Consider the following 20,283-nt stretch of genomic DNA (forward strand, 5'->3'; position numbering starts at 1 on the left):
ATGGAAATTTTTGCATGGCGGATGAAGAGAAAGGTAAAGAAACTGATAGAAGACTGGAAGAGCGGAGAGCAAGATAGCTGGGTGGGGCCAATAGTGCTGAGTGAGACTGAACTCTGTTCATTCTCTTGGCTGGCAGTCAGTGTGTGTGCCCACTGCAGGATCATGGTCAGGATGGCAGCACAGGCAGAGCTGGGCAGCGTTTGCCAGTGTGCCAGGGACAGGGGGCAAGCCTATTGAGAAGCAGTGTGATGGACACAATGGGTGCGACAGACTTGCTGCATCAACAGGCTTTTTGCTGCTGTGGCCAGAAATAAACCATAAATACCCCCACTGGCATCCACTAACCACTCACCAGGCCTCCACAACCACACACACCCTCACACTGAGACAGACAGGAAAGACAAAGAAAAGAAAGAGAAAAGACGGAGAGCGTGGCTTGGACGGGGTGCAGTGAAGCACAAGCCAACCAGGTAAAAAAACAAATGTCATCCCTCTCCCCAGCAGAACTTTCTCTCTTGTTTTCTCACTGTTATTTCTTCTGTCTGCATCCACGCTTGCTTCTCTACTAAATTATAACAAAGACAAGAAAGATGCATTCTTGTTATTTAAAGTCATATCTGTTATCATCAGTTATAAGATGTGTTTAATGGTACAGGAAAGTACAGATTTTGTTGAAACAAACGTTATGGAACATAAACATATGATCTAAACATTACACCAAAGTGTGTAATTGCTTTGTAGAGCAAAATGACAGAACAGCAGGGAACCCCAGACCAGCTGCCTGCAGAGAAGGGCCAAGGAGGAGCTGGAGCCACATATAAGGTATGGGCAGAAAGAAAGTATTGTACTGAAAAGAACTCAGAGTCCATGGTCACTGAAACCTCCACCTGTTCCTGTCTTGCAGCTGGCAGTTTTTGAGTATGAGAATTTTTGTGGAAAAAAGGTAGAGCTGTCTGGTGAATGCAAAGATGTGCTGGAGATGACACAGAGGGTCGCCTCAGTCATTGTGGAGTCGGGACCGTGAGTTTCCCTTCATCGAATCACCTCAGTCTGTTCTTGCTCTGCCTGATTCCTGTTATCGAGGTGCCACCCTTGCTTAGAATGAATGCAGGGATGTATACATAATTCAGTTTCTCTGTATCGGCAGATGGGTGGGGTTTCAGCGTCCAGGTTTTGCAGGAGAGCAGTTTGTGCTTGAGAAAGGAGAGTACCCTCGCTGGAGCACCTGGACCAACTGCCAGAGCAGCTACAATCTCAGCTCCTTCAGGCCTCTGAAAGTGGTCAGTACCTGTCCTAACGTATGACGATTAAGTACTTGCATATGTACCTTACAGGAAAAATGCTGTTTCTCTCTCCAGGATAGTGCTGATCACAAGCTGCACCTGTTTGAGAATACAGGCTTTACTGGTAGAAAGATGGAGATTGTTGATGAAGATGTCCCCAGTCTGTGGGCTCATGGTTTCCAGGACCGTGTGGCCAGTGTTAAGGCTATGAATGGAACGTAAGCTGTAGCCTTTTCAGTCATAATTATTCAAGCAGATGTTTGCATGACCTGGACTGTGTGAAAATTAAAGAAGAAATGAAAGAAAACAGGATGCATAAAGTATCTATCTAATCTAATCTAATCTAATCTAATCTAAACAGAGTATTGAATAGGTGAATATATTTTAAATACCTATGTAAAGTTGTTTACAGTAACATATTAATCTTTTTCTTCTCTCTGAAGGTGGGTGGGGTACACATATCCAGGCTACAGAGGGCACCAGTATGTGTTTGAGCATGGAGACTTCAAGCACTGGAATGATTGGGGAGCCACTGCACCTCAGATCCAGTCCGTCCGACGTGTGCGCGACATGCAGTGGCATAAGACAGGGTGCTACATCGCCCCTGCACCAACCCCTGCCCCTGCCCCAGCGCCAGCGCCAGCCCCCGCCCCAGCCCCTGGCCCTGGCCCTGGCCCTGGCCCTACCCCTGCCCCAGTTCCAGCTCCAGTTCCTACACCGCCCAACCCCAATCCTAATCCTAACCCTGCTCCGAACCCCAAATCCAAAACGCAGCCCCAGCCTTAACGCCACCCCTCTACCACCTCCTACAGCAGATGGGGAACGCTGAAGTAAACTGGCCAGTCTCCAGTATCTCCTCCATGCTCTTTTCAAGTTTCAGCTATCTGACCATGCAGTTGATGAAAATATGAACTGAAGATATAAAAAAAACACTTGTATCTCTGTTGGAAATAAAGGTTTTGGCCCTGGTTTTTGGTTACGTGAAAATTATTGCATGCTATTTATTATGTCCAAACCACTACTTGGAACATGTGTTAATAAGAGTATTACAGTAATCTGTAAATTTGTTAGGCGAGCTACTAAAGTGGAAAACAGCAGCAAAGGTCTGCAGCAAAACATCTGTTGATGTATCAGGATAATTTTGTGGGCTACAGTAATGCAGTGGTAAAATTGGGGGAAATTTATGGTAAGTGTTTTGGGGGATTGACCTACATTAGGGACTTGAGAAAATCATGGGCTCTGCTACTTCTCAATTTTATCAAAGCTTCCAACAAATAGACCCATCGGATAAAATAAAAAACTGTTCGGATCGGTTGCTGTGGTGTTTTTGGTCACCTGTATCTGTCAAACAATGAATCTACAGGAGATGTACTATTATTAATAGTATCTACAGTCAGGTAGAAAGAAAATGTCCTGTTTTTGTTCTTGATAGGAGCATTCCCTCTTTCAGAGTTTCCTTGTTGTGCTCAGCCATCAGTGATTGGTTAAAAACCACATCTGGACCAGCCCCAAAAAAATCGGCGCATCCAATCAGAAGCCGCCTTCATTCATCATGCTCGTGCGGTGGGCGGGGAACGCGCAAAATTTGAAAGTTCACCCGGAAACAACGGCGACCGAGAGGAAAACAGTGTGCTCTTCAGCACATTAATGGCTCCATGTTAATTAAATATAGAATATTGTCACTGCCTGCATGGTAGCCTGGTCAGTACCGTTATACTGTCCACGTTTTTGCTTTTGTAGATATGAATGAAAGAGACTGGTGTTGCGTTCGCGATTCTTATTTGTTAGCGAAGCTACAAGACGAACGTTAGCCACCGCTAACTTAGCACGCTGAAGCGACGTATTGTTGACAGTTTTTATTATTGGCCGGCACTCGTTTGTAATCGCGACGCATTTAAGTGGAAACTCTGACTTCTTGCGTGTCTTTCATTTGGGCTGTCTGTTAAGCCATGTTGAAGTTCAAATACGTTAGTCAGGGAAACCTGAAAACCCTGTCTTCCCCCGATGATCCCATCACTAGCCGTTGCTCACGACTTAACCAGGTGTTTCAGGTAATGTATATTTTTTGCGTTCTCACATCATTAGGTATACATTTTCGTAAGCCTTTTTAAGCCACTTTATACAGATTAAAACCGCCAGAGTAACTGTCAGTTGCCAACTTCCCTTTCCTGTGTTTGTTTATTGTCCCCAGGGCCGCGTCAGCCTGTATGGGCAGCAGGGAGGATGTACTTTAGGACGAGAAGAGTTTCTGGAGGCTCTGCTGCTACTCTACCAAGAGTGCACTTCCCCAGAGCTTATGAAGATACATCATGTTGCCAAATTTGTCAATAAATGTAAGTATATAGTCTTTATAGTTGATTAAAGTTTGTTTAATGCATCCTGGTTGTATCAAATTACGTATTTGGTTCAGCTTTAAGGCATACCTATATACTGTGATATTGTTTTTGAATGTCATTCTATTTTTATTCTGTTTCTAATTCACAGTTTTCACAAAGAAATAGCTAGAATTCATATCACACTGCAACTACAGACCATAAACATAATGTTGCACTGATGCATGTTAATAAATAGACCTTATTTAATTACCTTTACCAGTAGTATGTGTATATAACAGGGTACCTACCTATTGAATATTGTCTTGTATTTGTTCTGTGATTGTTTGACTTTATTTGGAAGAAAAAGACTATACACCTGTTTATGTGTCTGTGAAACAGTTTCCGAAGTGGTCTCAGAGCTCCGTACCCTGCAGCCTGGGCTTCATGACTTTGAGCTTCGCGCTGTGGTGGGTCGCGGTCACTTTGCTGAAGTCCAGGTAGTCCGAGAGAAGGCGACTGGAGACGTGTGTGCACTTAAAGTCATGAAAAAGACAGTTTTACGCACTCAAGAAAATGTAAGAATCCTGCAGTTTTTTCAGTTGTATTATTGTGACTATTGAGAACATACAGATGACTTGTTTTCCACTTTTTATGTTGGTCGTTTTTATATGTCAAAGCAAAGAATGCGCATGCAAAGTTAGTGCAATGAATGATGTTTGGCTTCCACGTTGTTGCAGTTTCAGTGCTCCAGTTTATGTTGGCTCACTTTCACACATGGCACTAACATGTCTGTTACCTGTTAATTACTTGCTATGACAAATCAAATTGTCTGGTATGAAAAAACAAATCTAAAACAAAGAAAACTGGACTGGTTTGAGTCTTCTCGAAGATGTTTCGCCGTTCATCCAAGTAGCTTCTTCAATTCTAAATGACGAAGCCCAGTTGCCTTTGTTTTAGTTGCGGTTTAAGATATACCACAGCCTGGAAAACAGAATCTTCACAGACATACCGTAGGTATTCAGTTAGATCAAAAAGTCTTTGCAAATCTCAGTTTCATAATGTTCCCTCCCATGCAGTTATTAGCTAAGCTTTATGTAGGACAGACAAATCACACAATTACGTAAGTGTTTTAATTTGGCTAAGGAAGCACTGATAATTGTGTATGAAGTCCTTGGTGTTTCAAAGTAGCAATTTTGCAAATGCCCACTGGAGAGTGCTGTAGGGCTAAATACAACAGGATAAATTCTCTATTTTATTTCACAGCTGTGCTCTCTGGCATATGACTAATAGAACGGGCAGAATAGTACATGAGCTGTGACAGGAAATGATCTGAAGTGAGCAATACAGTGGACAATTTGAATGAAGGAGAAAGGGTTTGCTCATGCCACCTGTGACTACTTTTCTTAATCGAAATGACGTCCCGCTTACACAACAAGCAACAAGAACTCAAGCCGTAAAAGGAGGGTACATATTCTAATCATTGAAAACATACATATTTATATCAAAGCCTCTCACTGTTTAAGTGGATAAAATACTGAAATAATTCAAATACAGTACATACAGTTAAAATACATAATGTGTTTAAACCACAGTAAATTATTAAATGGTGTATCAGTGTTTTAGACAGATTAGTTTATTTAACCAGTTGTGTGCCACTGCTGTTGCTTATAATACATTTATATATGCTGATTGCATGCCTTTTCAATTCTTCACAGGTTGTTTTTCATGAAGAGGAGCGGAGGATCTTGGCTCTGAACAGTAGTCCCTGGATCCCACAGCTTCTATATGCCTTCCAGGATAAAGATCACGTCTATCTGGTGAGACTGCAGCATATTTTTCTTTCTTCAGAATGAAGTGAAATGCTTGTTTTAAACAAATTAAAGAATGCTGCAAGAATGCTTTAAGGATCGTTTGCACATTACCAAAGACTAAAGGGGATTAATGGTAATACACATGCAGTGCAAATAGTACACATGACACAGTACTTGCAACTGCAATGTGCGTGCTATAACATATGCTTAAAGTACAGGCATTTTATGTTGTAATATAGGTCTGGAGGTAGTATATTTAAATGAAATATGCTGAGAGCTACAAAAAAAACAATACCATTGTAGTCACCATCTCAGCCGTAGTTTACAATTTGCTTTCTCTGCAATTTCAGTCAGTCTACATATCTGACCCTATTCATGATGCCCAGAGGGTAACTAACATTTAAGGTTGTCGTCTTTGTTTTTGTATAAAGTGAAAACTGTGTATTAGAAGTGACATGGAAGGTTTTATTATACTGTGACTGTTGAGAATATAATTTCTTTCAGTTAAAATATACTGCCTTCACACTGCCTTCTATATATATATATGTATTCTCACAGAAGTTTGGTGAATTTGTTTTTATGTCAACTGTCAAACTCAAAAGAAAAGAATGGTATGACTGTTCTTGAAAGTGTGAAAACAACCGATGCAAAAAATTGGACCCAAAAGTAGCTCTTGTGTATTAGTCTTACCTTCTCCAGAAACCATGTTGTCTAGTTTTCTATTTCTACACGTGTTACAATGTAGATTTGTATTTCCATAAAACACAGTGTACGTATTAGTGCTCCGCGGGAAGGTATGTTTTACGTTCACAGCTGTGGTTTCCAGAATGTGACTAATAAAACAGCAGGATCAGTCAGAATAGTACATGAGTTGCTACAGGAAGCAGAGCTGTTACGGGAATAAAATGAAAGAAACAACTTGTGTGTAGAAGGAATGCTTTAAAGGAGGGGGAAATAGTCAGCCTCCCTTCAAAAATGAAAACAAATCGCCTTCTAGCAACTTCCGAATTTTCTTGGGTTATCACTTAATTTTCAGACTAGCTGTTAGAGGCTATGAATGCAGCAGTATCCAGTTCATGCAGTATTCACCGGCCTTTTCGTTCAGATTAATGACACATTTCAATACTGGCCGTCCCAATGGACCTTTAAGGTGCTGTGGGAATTTTTTAGCCTTGCTCTGCTCTGAAATGTATTTTGTAACTGCAGCTAAAAATTCAATGTCATATTCCAGAAACTACAGTTGTGTGTAATCTACCCTTATAGATGTAGGTTTATAGAATTATTTGACATGTAGTGTTGGCGCCCCCTTGATCGGTTAATCTCCAGCCTTGAAGCACTGTGTCAATTAACTCCTCACAGAGAATACCCTGTGTAATCATTGTGATGGCCGTTAACCTCACAAAGAAGATATATTTTCTGTGATGACCTAGACTCTGCAAAAGCGTCTCTTGCTCAGCTGTGTTATGTACTGTTCTTTGTTTTCCTGTCTCACCGTTTACATACCTTCCTTCATGCCCCCTGCATGTCTTTCTCAATTGTTCCTCCTTCTGTCTTTACACTCCCCCTCTGTCTCACCCTGCTCCCTAACTGAGCATGGAGGAAAATACAAAGCATCCATCTTTATCCGTGTGTCAGAGAGGCACCCAGTCTCCCTGTTGCTAGGTAACACTGGAGAATGCTCCTGTTCATTCAGACTCGCCAACCATTCATGCGCCAGGGGCTCTCGCATGTTATGGCTGTGTGGCTGCAACCGTGTAGCTCGGATCAGTTTGACCAATGCCTTTAATCTCAGGGTTCACACAGCCAAAAAAAAAAAGAGCTGAAGTCAACTTGGCCTGAGTTGGTTTGTGTTTCCAAACTTTAATAGCTAGATGTCTTAGAATGAGACATGGTTTTGTTGTGGTGTGTTGCTTTTTTTTCATTTTTCAAAACCTAACCTTAACTATTCTTAGTGTGTTTTTAGCAGCTAGATCAAAAGCAGACCAAATGTTTTTACTGCAGTATCACAGATAAATCTGCAATAGTATCTAGCGTTACATAACTGAATGTATAATGAGGAGAAGCACCCTTTGAGCTTAAGCTAAACAGACCTTTGATGGAAGCCAAAACACATGTGGTCTTACACTTGTTGCTTTCCTTAATATAGACATGCATATGGGCATTCATAAATGTTTCAAATACGCTTTCCTTCGCATTCCAAGAATTGCTCATAGTTTTATTCTATCAGTCCCTAATTGTATATACATATGTCTTCAGGCAATGGAGTACTTACCAGGTGGTGATCTGATGTCTCTGCTTAACCGGTACGAGGATCAGTTTGATGAGTCCATGGCTCAGTTTTATTTGGCCGAGCTGGTAGAAGCCATTCACTCTGTCCACCAGCTGGGTTATGTCCACAGGTAAGACACTGGTTAGTGAATGTAACCTCGTAATGTTGGAGGACTGGCTAATCAAGGCTTTGTAGAAAAACATAAATAAGGAAGTAACTTTCTTTACTAAGCCTTCACTGAATTTGCTTGCCTTTTGCTTTCACTGAAAGGCCTCATGTTCATGATTTAAGGAAATTCTCACTCTACATAAGAAATGTATTGCTGTAATTTAGCTTGGAGTACTAAGAGCGATGGTATGTGACATATTGCTAGAACCTGCAAAAGTATTTTATTATTATCAGAGCAGTAGACATATTGCAGTACTCAGGAACCAAACATTTCTGTAAAAGCGGTATCAAATATCTTCCAAACTGCAGAGATGTCAAACCAGAGAACATTCTCATCGATCGGACTGGTCACATTAAGCTGGCTGACTTTGGATCAGCTGCCAGGCTGACTGCTAACAAAACAGTAAGTGGATTACAGAGCAAGCTCTATGTATTAACTTCAGCATTCTTGACAGTGATATCGTTGTCTTTTATTAATGTTTCTTCAGGTTGCCACTCCTACAGTGCCCGTTGGAACCCAAGACTTTCTGTCCCCTGAGGTCCTGGCGGCCATGAATGGGGGCTCTCACAACACCTATGGGATTGAGTGTGACTGGTGGTCTCTTGGAGTCATAGCCTATGAGATGATCTATGGCAGGTCCCCCTTTTCTGAGGGCACTTCTACCAAGACCATCCACAACATCCTCAACTTCCAGGTAAATATGCAGTCCTCTGATCTGATACAAACATTGGTCATTGATTGTATCTGATCTGTGCTAGTCTGTAATAAAATTATTCTTCTGAGTATAGTTAAGGTTATAGGTAAAAATGCAGACTCAATTATATCTGTTCCTTGTCCTTGTTCATATTCTATGCCCACAGCGTTACCTAAAGTTTCCGGAGGAGCAACGGACCAGTAAGCAGTTTGTAGACTTGGTGCAGAGCTTACTGTGTGGAGCAAAAGAGCGACTGGATTTCCAGGGACTCCGCTGTCATTCTTTCTTCTCCAGTGTAGACTGGAACAACTTAAGACATGGTGAGGAGATTCCTCTCCCTCGAGACTTACCTCTCCTGTCTTTCTAGTTAAAATGCTCAGTTTGGCTTGAAGTGACACAAGGTTGCCGAATTCATGATACTAGACAGATGATACATGGCCACTTGTCAAATATTAATGTGGTTTATCACATATTTAAGTGTGATCTGTGTGTGTGTGTAGGTGCACATACTGTAGACAACAAACAGCAAATGCGATTCCAGTGGTGTTGTCGGTAGTAAAATAATGAGATTCTGTGTGCTGTTGGCAGTACGCCAGCTCTTTCCTGAGGAGAATAGGAGGTAGGCAGAGACGAGGAGCGAGGCAGACAGAGCAAAGATCTGCAACTCATCTGCTTCTCAACAGACGCAGCGCAAACCTTTGACGCAGGCGACATCAGACATGGTCTGTGTGGCGGAAATACATGTGCATTTTTTTGAACGTCATTGTTGCAATTGAGTTGGACATTTTCATCTGACTGGCTGTTGGAAAACACACCCACTTACTAATAGAGCCGCATCCTTACAGTGGTTCTGTGATTCACAAGTACAGCTGCAGGGGTGATGAGTGTTTATTTTACTCTGCCGAATAGCTTGTGTCTCCGGATGGATAAAACCCCTAATTCTGAAGTGATTATCAAACATTTTCTCAGAGCTCTTCTGTTTCTATTTTACTGCCGTCAAGGCTATTTATTAATGAAACTAGTTGTATATTTGACAACACACAAATGTAGTGTCTTTGGATTTCAGGAAATTGTTAAAGGATTTTTCCTAATGTTAACTGATTGTCTTTCAGTATATAAAATGCATCATAAAGTTATCTTATGTGTAAATGTTTGTTCTGATAATGCAGCCCTGGTTTATTGACGACTGAACACAGATAGAGATTTATGCTTCAGCTTTGGCTCCAGCTGATTAGCTTGCTCTGCTGCAGTGAGGGAGAGCGAGTGAGCATGTGTGTATGAGAAAGAAAGACGGGGAGAGAGAGAGAGGGAGAGAGAAAGAAGGAGGGAGGGAGGGAGGGAGGGACAGAGGCAGCATGTGCATCAACGCGCGACTTACCGCACTCTAGGTTCCCACCGCTCTCCTCTGTTTCTCCTCCCTTCCTTTCTCTTCCCTTTCTCCTTGTGTTTTTTTTTTATTTTTTTCATTTTCTTTATTACCTTGTTCGTCGCTGCTTCCTTTTCCCCTGCCCTCTCTTATTTCCTCCTCTCATCCTCTTTTCCTGCAGTTCTCCCGCCTTTCGTTCCTGCGCTGCATGCTGAAGATGACACCTCTAATTTTGAGGAGCCGGAGCAGGCAGCCCCCTGGCCAGCCTCAGCAGCCCAGCGAGAAGCTCTGCCAACGGGCTTCCAGGGCCGGGATCTGCCCTTTCTAGGCTGGTTCTTCAGCAGAGCGTTGACAGTGTTGGCCAAAACAGAGTAAGTAATACCTGTTTATTTGGCTTTGTTGGGCTTTTTATCAGAGTGAGCCCCCTGTTTTTGTTTTTGTAGTCAGCGCAGAGACCTCCTGCATGGACCTCTCTAACACCTTTGTTGGTTAAAGACCCTATGCTCTCATTGGCTGTTTTTCTGCCATTAGACCCTCATTACCACGGCAACAATTTCCAGGTAGCCTTGTTTCAGGTGACCTAGCATGGTGGTCTGGGCTGTTGGTGTTGTTCCTGTCATTAGTGTTGTGCCTGTTGGGGTTAAAATGGGTTTGGCTATATGCTGTGTCAGACGAGGAACAAGGGAGGGGAGGGATCCCCCTCTTCTCTGGTGCTCTCTTCTTCTGATTTCTGTTTTTATTTTATGCCTCCAGATCACACATAGTTGATCCAGTCCACAGACTGATCAAATGAATAGACCAGAGGATGTGAACTGGCGTTATCTTGCCATCGACACTTGGTATGCGGCTGATTGTGTCAATGAGGTTTTCTGAGGAGTGGAACCCCACACACAGGCACACTCCCACCCTCGCTGCTGTTATTGTGCTTTCTCTGTTGCTGTGAGGCATTATAGGCTCCTGATTTTTATAGCATGGGTTTTGGGACTGTAATAATGTCTAATGGTATTTGCCTTCTTAACCTCTCATAATAAAGCAAGAAGATGGTTTTCATTTCTGTAGCCCCATGCCAGTGCTCTAGCAGGTTAATGGTGCTGGAGACTGCAGATCATGACAGCAGCAGCAACAGCAACAGAAAAGGAAGAAATAGCGTTAGCAGATTAGACAGGAAAAAGGATGAGAGCTCAGATTGGGGGAGAGAATCTATTTCTATGGTTACTACCGTGATGTGTTTTTTTTCCCTGTCCCCACCCCCATCTTTACCCGTCTCATCTCCTCCTCTTATTTTCTCCCTCTTCTAATGTCTCTGTCCCTTGCTGTTACACCATCAGTCATCTGTTCATGGTTTTTAACTGAAGCCAGTCATTTTCTTTGCTGCATTTGATTAAGAGGAGCTCAGAGCTCATAGATTGTGTTAAAACTGTGTGTGGGTGCATGCATATGCGTGTACACATTCCTCATTACAATGCCAAAAAGAGAAGAGACATGGACCGAGAGCCAGACATAATGAAATGCTAATCATGTGTTTGGGGGGTTCCTGCTATTTTTATTTTTTTTATTTTATTCTTTTGAACTTGTCTGTCTGACTAACTCAGTAACAAAATCCCCTTAACAGTTTGCCTCCAATTTATAGGAAGCCATCTGTGGTTTAGTGTCAGAAAATCATCTTTGCAATTAAGCGTGAATGCAGACTTATTAACTTCCAGGAAAATATTTCTTTTTGAGGAATTTGGGGTTTATTCGCAGACATTTTTGCTTTTTAGAAAATGTTTGCAATATATTTTACAAGATGTGAACACAGAGTGTAGTATTTTTCACCACTATTTATTGGTCATGACAACGGTGTCAGTTGGTCAGTCTGTCTGCTTCATGATCTAACACTTTTGACAAGAGTAGGATACATCTACTGATCATAGTGTCCTGAGTGATTACTGCCAGATGGCTGTAGTGGGTTTTATATGAGTATTCATATTCCCCAGAGGATGATCTCTAATGATTTAGGTGGCCATCAGACCTTTCATCTAATGCTATTATATGTTTGATGTGCTATCTCAGCCAGTGATTGCCCAGTTCTCAAGATATCTGGTGAGGACATTCAGAGGCTTTGGAAAAATATATTTTTGGATGTTTTTACTGGCACAATACGTTTGCGTTTCAAATCTAGACTCTTCGAATGCAAATAGACATGAATGGAAATGATTTGTTGGATTTTGTTGGATTATTGCATACAATCCATATGTAATTTCAAAGGGAAATTTCAATGATGGTAAATGCAAATTGAGAAGGATGTTTTTACAAGTTGCTGTTGAATGGAAAGCAGCTTGTGGAAAGAGAGTTAAATCCATTTTATGAACTCGTCATTTATAATCTATGTGGTACTGCTTGGCTAGTGTGCTCATTCACGTAACTTTGTCAACAATTTTTGGATGTATGTGTAAAAGAATTGATATATTCATAATGATTTGTGTTTCATTAATTTATTTTAAGCATGATATTGAAATGACAAAGAAAGTCATTGGCATTGTTTCACATATGCAAAGAATATTGATGATATCCTGCAATATTTACAGTATTTTTTTGCGGCTTGTGTGCATGCTGTACTCAGTTTTCTGCTAAGGTTTTGCCTTGCATGTTTTCCTTGTGTCCCCATCTTTCTTTGATTCTGTTCAATAACGCAGTCTGCACTGGGTACTCCACAGTCCAAAGACATGGCAACAGCATTATTCCTCAGCTGTGAAAAGAGTAGCCTAGAATTTCCTCTCTTGTAAAAGTATATACCTTCTTTTTAAGTTTGTCCTACGTGATGTCGCCAAACTCAACATTAATGTCATTGCTTTACATATTAATTTGAAGCAAACATTACAATAAGTGGGACAATCCGTAGAAAATGCTGATGAAGGAACAAAAAAATATATATTTTGTCAGAGTTTTAAGAAAGGCACAGATAAATGGAAAACGATGCTTTGCAGAAAACCCCCAGCTGTTGACACATTATTTGTGTATTAGCCCCACTAAACTGTTCAGTAAGGCACTGGAGGACTTTGAATTTTGATGTGTAACATACATTTTTAATTGGCAACACACTCAGCTAACTGGAATGCTACTTTATTTAACCCAGAGTCCTTTGAGGATGTCAGGTTGGGGTGTTAGTAATATGAGCCAAATGTGTGTGTGCTTAACTGAATACTCAATCTATATATATATACGTATATGTACCATGTATTTGTGTGTTTCAGGGGGATGTTTCTCAATGCACTGAGCCAAAGGGAGCAGTGCTAGCTTTCGTGATTATTTTTAACACTGTGACTCAGTCTGAGTCAACTTTATTAAAGATCCCTCTGCGGTATTTGTGAACCCATTCATACAGACCCATTCATTTATTTAGAAGGCTTCTTTTCAGAGCTGCCTTGTCTCTGGTCAACAAAATGGGCTCTAAATCATTTCTAAAGAATGGAAACAAAATAGGCCATCACCTTGTATAAACAAGACAAATGAGTGCATTTCATTCAATACAGAGCTCTGTGTAGACCAACCCAGAGCAACAACATAGCCCAAATTCTCCTGTCATATTATTTTGTCAGGCAAACAGCAGATATTCCCAGGTCTACATGGCTGTTTTTCTCACGCAGTCTGTTGTTTCGTCCTGAATAAACAACAATGCATAAAATATAATCAGCTCAGCGTCTCTTCAAAAGTGCTCTGTTGAATGTTGTCCTAATTGTTGACTAAATATTCTTCGAAGTACTCCTGTCAAAAAGGAAAGTTGAGTCATTACAAACTTTTGTGCTTCCAGGGTCTGTTGCTCATTTATAGTTTGTGGGTGTTGTGTCTGCGTTTTAGCTGATTTAATTACTATAAAAAATATCAAGGCCTGCTCTTCTCTGACGTGTCTTAATGTCATAATGTAAGACAGCCAGTCATCATCAATTCTCTTGAACTAATTTGAATTGAGAGTTTGTGATTGTTTGATTATCAAGATTTTCAGATTTTCATTTTTTTACATTAATGGCACAGTCGATATTAAAGAGTCACACAGGAAACAAAGAGGGGTTATGATGTGCGAGCATGGATGTTAGGTTATCTTGAATGCAGTTTAGTCATTTGGCTACCAGACCACACCATACTAGTTGCTTTGTAAATATTGATTTCCTCTTCATGTTTTGTTTAAATGCTAAAAAGCAAGTAAATATCAAGTTGGCTATTGCAAGGCAATTCAACATTTTGTGCACCAATAAATTTCAATGTAGCTGAAGTATTTTTATTTTTTATTTATTTTTATTTTTTTAACCCTAACTTAAATATTAATGTTGTTGCCCCAGGTCAGTGTCTGTGGGCCTCAACTCTCCTGCTAAGACCAACTCCATGGAAAAGAAACTGCACCTTAAAAGCAAAGAACTACAAGAAACTCAAGACAAATGTCACAAGGTACGGCCTCTTAATGCTTTCATTCATGCGTCATATTTCATAACCGGCCCTTGTTAGAATACTAGTGCTCAGAATATTTTGTTTTCTCTTTCTGCTCATTTTCATAGCAAATGAAGAACAATAACCTATATTCTGAGAAGAGACATTTTTCTGGTACTTGTATTGAGCAAGATCAGTCCATCAGTATGGGTTTTATTACCAGATGTCTTGTGTTTATTCTGGCTGACTGGCTTAACTCAGATCAAGGATGCTTGCTGTTATAAGACATGTTAATCTGGTTGTGAGCTACGTGTTTTGAAGCATTCTTGGTTCAGTCTGTCATCATCAGTTTGTCATCTGAATTCATGGCTGATGGACTCTCCTTGTTGATTCACAGTAAATCACCGTTCTAATTGCCTTTTCAGTTCAGCTATATTTAAGCCATCAGATGTAACACAAACCAGTCATTTCTGAAAACTGCTGTAATTTGTTAACCTTCAGCTGAAAGAATCAATGAAGACACTGTGACATTTTCTTTGGTGTGTTAAGATGGAGCAGGAAATCTCCAGGTTTCAGCGTAAAATGACTGACCTGGAGTCAGTGCTCCACCAGAAGGATGTGGAGCTGAAGGCCTCCGAGACTCAGAGAAGCATCCTGGAGCAAGACCTCGCCACCTACATTACTGAGTGCAGTGTGAGTCATACTAGCATCTTTGTCTCCGTGTGTGCAGAATAGAAAAAAAAGATGTTTATTCATAAGTCACTGTCCTCTTCAGTGCATTTGGGCCAGCAGCAGCCTTGAGTTTATGTGCATGTATGTGTTTGCAGAGCCTGAAGCGGAGCTTGGAGGAGGCACGTGTAGAGGTCTCCAGAGAGGATGACAAGGCCATGCAGCTGCTGCACGATATACGCGAACAGAGCAACAAGCTGCAAGAAATTAAGGAGCAAGTATGTAAATTTTCTCATGCAAATGATCCTCCCTCTTGTCACGATAATGATGTGGTGCATTTGCAGACTTTTCAGTCATAAGTATTTATACTAAGAATGTGTAATGAAAGGAAATGCCTTCACATGCAGCCACAAAGCTGTGTGAGAATATTCTGATATTTTGATAGTAAGTGTACTGGAAGAGCAATGAGATTATATTTTTTCTCAGTGTGTCCCTGTTACACAGGGCTTCCCTTCTGAGGGCTCCCTTGTCTTCTGCACTCATAAAGGTCATGCCTGCAAGGTGTAAAAGTGAAGACTTGGATCATCACTTAAGAGATTCATCCACCCTCTACTCAGGGAAATGACAAACAGTATTTGTAATATGTTAATATACACTGAGCATTGACAAGTATTACCAGTGTTCTTATAGGAAATATTTTCAGACAAAACACCTGTGATATTAATTAAATCTGAGCTGTGTAATTCCTGGCAAGGCTAGTAGTTGTGGTCATTTGTTAAAAATATTGATTCGTCAAAAAGTAAGAGTAGTCAATGTTTTTGCCAAGATCAGTGTAACATGTTGCCTCTGGATAGATTTTTACAGGCTAGCAGTTATTTTTCCTTTCACTCAGAGCTCTGTATTGCAAAGTTGGCAACGACAGCCTTAAAGTGGTAATTCTTGAGTTGTTATCTTTGATTTTGACACTTTGGATGATAAATGGCCATTGCTACAGTGCACTGCAGTTTCTATATATCACTACACAATGAAACGGTGTCAGCAGATCTGTGAAGTATATCTTTGTCTGAATAGCATTGGCTGAATTTGCTGCCTGTACTAACAGCTCAGTTCCTGGTCAGACTTTTGCGAACAAGCCTTCACTGATGTTGCCATTGCACCTTGATTAATCATATTATGTAAAAATGTGCTAATGGATTCTTGTTTTATTTCCAAGAAAAGCAAAAATTCTTAACAACAATTTATTTAATAAAAAATAAACCTAAACAACACACAACTTCTTGGAAGTAGGCATCTGTTGAAGTAGTGTTGTGTTCGATTTTATAATGTAACATGGCAAAATAAACATTTAACAGTGTCAAGGTTGGAAGAGCTGTACAACTTTATTTCATTCTCTCCTTCCTTCTATAATTGTGAAACCAGACAGTTTTACTTTATTAATTCAAAAATGTATTCTTCATATGACTTGTCTTCAGTTTGAACAGGAGAAGGCCGCACTATGAACAACTAAAATAAAATTACATTATTTAAGATTATTACGTAACATTGTTAGAGAAAAATAGAATCTGAACTAAAATATATATATTTTTTTATCACTTAAATTTTTATTGTATTTTCACATGTATATAAGCAAAAAAACAACAATACAGCAAACAAGGTACAAATTAAAGTAACAATAATAACACTAACATACTGTCTGGAGATACTACTGTTCAGTCCACTGTTCAATTTAGCGTTCGTTCAGTTGGTGTCACGTCTCATGAAAATGTTCCATTTTTCCCAGTTTCTTTCAAATACGTTCTCTTTGAGTCTCAACTGGTATGTCAATTTTTCCATAACAAGGATTTCCTGGACAATTTCCAACCACTGCTCCTGGTTTGGAGTGTTCACATTGAGGCAGTTCCTTGTGACCGCTTTCTTGCTTGCCGCAAGTAATACTTTAGTCAAGTACAGATCTTCTTTCATTACAACCTTCTCAATATTCCCAAGATACATCACTGGACAAGTATTTGGGATTTCATATCCCAAAACATTTTTTACAACAGAGTTAACATTTTGCCAGTATATCCTCACTTTTATACAATCCCAGAAGATGTGTGTATGGTCTGCTTCAATGCTCCCACACAATCTCCAGCAGTCTTGTTGTATAGCGAGCTGCCTAGATTTTATCTTTGGTGTTATAAAGTAGCGAGTTAGGTTTTTCCAGCAGAACTCCCTCCATATTAATGAATTTGTTGATGTACATTGTGTCTCACACATGTGGTACCACTCCTCCTCTTGTATTTGGATTTTTAGTTCTGCTTCCCATTTTGCTCTTATATAAAGCGTTGATTCCTTCCTGCTCTCACCCAAAGCTCGATAGAAGGCAGAGATGGGCCGAGACCCCTTCTGTTTGTATGAATCGATAATAACTCCAATCACCGTATTTATAGTTTCATTTGACCTTATCTCTTTTGTGAAATAATCTCGCAACTGCAAGTATCTATAAAAGTCTTTGTTTTCGAGGCTGTACTTTGTCTTTAAATCTTGGAAACTTAGAAATTGTCCACCTTCTGATACTGTACATATTGCTGTCACACCTTTTTGTGTCCATTCTTTGAATGTTGGATCGTACATCCCTGGCTTAAACTTTGAATCATACGCAAACCACCCCAGATTGCATATATCCCTCTTAAGTTTGTATTTTCTTACAACAGTGCTCCATATTTCAAGTGTAAATGCTACTATTGGGTTCATGGCATGTCTCAAAGCACCTATCAAATGTTTATCCCCCACTAATATCTGGGTTTGAAAGCCCTGTACTTCCCTTTCAATTTCTTTCCATTTAGACTCATAGTCAGGTCTACACCAACAGGCCAGATACCTAAGTTGAGCTGCATAAAAATATTCTGTGAGGTTAGGTAAAGCCATCCCCCCCTTGCTTTTAGGTAGTTGAAGTGTCGTAAATTTTATTCTTGGTTTTTTACTATTCCAAATGAATCAACTAAAATATTTTTTTATAGTGTCAACCCAACATCCATTGTCAGCAGTAAAATGTGTCAATATTAATATGTGCGTTCCTGATGTTAGTGCTGTCACTGTTTGGTTTTTATATTGCGCGCTGTTTATGGCCTCAGGAGTACCATGCACAGCTGGAGGAGATGCAGGTGACCATCAGGCAGCTGGAGGAGGACCTGTCAGCTGCACGGCGTCGCAGCGACCTCTATGAAGCCGAACTCAGAGACTCGAGACAAACGAGCGAGGACCTTAAAAGGAAAGCTGTGGAATACCAGCAGAGAATTCAGAAGGTATATTTGCACCATATATGCTAGGAGTTCATGTAATGCAAATGTGTGGGAAGTAACAGGCCCATGATTCTCTTACTGTCCTTCAGTAAATGTTTGTGTCTGTCACAAATATCTGTTTGAAGCAAATCTAAATCAGTTTGTTTCTGAGACTTTATGTTTAGAACAGCTATACTACTTTAGCTACAATATCCACTGAAGACATAAATAACCTGCTTTGTAAAATGGTATCATGAAATCAACTCAAATGCAACAAGGGAAAAACAATAAAAGGTGATCTTTCTGTACTTCAGAACTGTGATCTGTCTTGAATTAAACATATTGAATGTGTCAACACTGAAAAAGTGTAAAAAGAGTTGCATTCACAACACAGCAAGCTGTCGGTTACATTTGAAGGGTTTAACATTTGATGGCTGTGTAGATCTCTGTTGAAATGATACGGTCACCTGGTTGGGTAGCCCCTTGAATGCCTAATGACCCCTCTTGGAAGTGATCTGGACACGCCTGACTGGGAGTAAGCCCAGAGCAGACCCACTGCTGTAGTGATTACATATCCCTAGTGGCTTGGAAGCTTTTAGCAGTCTTTCAGGAGGAACCAGAGGCGGTCTAGGTGTAAAGTGATGTCTAAGCTACCTTTACTGAATAATAATTGAATACATGAAAGTAGTGCAGGGATTTATTATAATTACTCTTTCAGGGAAAAATGACTGAACAATCTCTATTCTGTTATTTATATTTCAGGCCAAAGAGCAGGGAAAAGCAGAAGTGGAGGAGCTTCTTTCCAAACTTGAGAAGGTAAAGGAAAGATAGCACTGTTCTTTTGTTGTCAGGTATAACTGCAGATCAGTAATTGCCCTAATCATGAGTGAGCTCACCCTGTTTTGTTTCTTTAAGACTAACTCTGAGCAGCAGGTGAAAATCCAAGAGCTTCAAGACAAACTGTCCAAGGTAAATTCATTAAAGACTTTCACTGTGTAGATGTTTTTAATTTTCATTCTCAACCAGATGTTTCCTACTTTAATTTAATGACTAAAGCTTTTCAGTTAGTCGTCTTTAATACTCGTCTCAGAAAGATGGCTGAGCTGTATACAGTAAGGTTTGTATATGTATGGACACTGACACATTTTTTTCTCTTTAGCTGTTCATACATATTCAAGTTGCAGTTATATAACTTGTCTTAATGTTCCATCTTTAATTTTACATCCAAACTGAAGGAAAGGTGTAGAGTTACATTTTAAACATTGTAATTGGACACTTCAAAAGCCATCCTGAGACTGCGAAAACGAAGCTAATCCACCAGAGAACTAGCAGAAAGACAGCATTTCAGTAGCTGAGGACGAAATTAAAACCACAATCACCCACAAGCAACTGAAGACACATGTAGTAATGGACTGGCAAAGCATCACATAGGAGGAAACCCATTCTTTGGTGTCCACAGGTTCCAGACTTCAGACAGTCTTTGCCTGCAAAGGAGTATTAAAAATATTAAACATCATTTTAAATTATTTATTTTGTTACTTTGTTCAGTTCCATCGGAGCCTTTCACTGTTTCTCCACTGTTACTTGAATACGTTTTGATAAACAGCTAAGATAACAAAATCTCTGTCGAACTTTATGTATATATCCAGTGTTGAGCTGGATATATACATCATTTCTATAGCCCACTATTGTTCCTTTTTACGCACCATAATAACTTTTATGCCCCCACTGTCTTAGTGAGTGGGAGTTGCTCCATCATATCAGTATGTTTGTCTTGGGGTTCACTAACAGCCTTTGACCTCCTCATTTCCCCAGGCAGTGAAAGCGAGCACAGAAGCCACTGAGCTGCTGCAGAATGTCCGGCAGGCCAAAGAGCGGCTGGAACGGGATCTGGAGCGTCTGCGAGGCAAAAGCGACTCTAGTGACACTTTAAAGCGTCGCCTTAGAGAGACAGAGGTACCAGACTAAACCCACTATTCGAAAGATCTGTAATTTGTTTAATAATGCTTGTTTTTAAATAATGCTTGCTCGGTAAGTAGACCACTC

The 20,283-nt window shown here is 40.3% G+C and overlaps 2 protein-coding genes across 2 annotated transcripts in view; both read left to right on the forward strand.

Annotated features, from left to right (window-relative positions):
• Positions 1-281: 281 nt before the first annotated feature.
• On the forward strand, positions 282-2,069 carry LOC311487341 (beta-crystallin B3-like; the record flags this gene model as incomplete). The annotated part of the gene is made up of 5 exons (XM_084543591.1): positions 282-822; positions 905-1,020; positions 1,148-1,280; positions 1,359-1,501; positions 1,727-2,069. Exons 1-5 carry the CDS (start codon positions 748-750, stop codon positions 2,067-2,069), a joined length of 810 nt encoding a protein of 269 aa, XP_084399717.1. The 5' UTR covers positions 282-747.
• A 928-nt stretch (positions 2,070-2,997) lies between these two features.
• Positions 2,998-20,283, forward strand: part of cita (citron rho-interacting serine/threonine kinase a) — a 35,072-nt gene continuing 17,786 nt past the window's right edge. Inside the window, exons 1-16 of the mRNA XM_084542516.1 lie at positions 2,998-3,334; positions 3,475-3,616; positions 3,998-4,173; positions 5,314-5,415; positions 7,666-7,808; positions 8,156-8,249; positions 8,335-8,541; positions 8,708-8,861; positions 10,089-10,278; positions 14,224-14,329; positions 14,858-15,001; positions 15,136-15,255; positions 18,091-18,261; positions 19,000-19,053; positions 19,153-19,206; positions 20,053-20,193. Coding sequence (XP_084398642.1) covers positions 3,233-3,334; positions 3,475-3,616; positions 3,998-4,173; positions 5,314-5,415; positions 7,666-7,808; positions 8,156-8,249; positions 8,335-8,541; positions 8,708-8,861; positions 10,089-10,278; positions 14,224-14,329; positions 14,858-15,001; positions 15,136-15,255; positions 18,091-18,261; positions 19,000-19,053; positions 19,153-19,206; positions 20,053-20,193 — 2,100 coding nt within the window. The 5' untranslated portion in view covers positions 2,998-3,232. The remainder of the gene's footprint in view (positions 3,335-3,474; positions 3,617-3,997; positions 4,174-5,313; positions 5,416-7,665; positions 7,809-8,155; positions 8,250-8,334; positions 8,542-8,707; positions 8,862-10,088; positions 10,279-14,223; positions 14,330-14,857; positions 15,002-15,135; positions 15,256-18,090; positions 18,262-18,999; positions 19,054-19,152; positions 19,207-20,052; positions 20,194-20,283) is intronic.

Source organism: Chelon labrosus (assembly GCF_963514085.1).
Source record: "Chelon labrosus genome assembly, chromosome: 4".
NCBI lineage: Eukaryota > Metazoa > Chordata > Actinopteri > Mugiliformes > Mugilidae > Chelon > Chelon labrosus.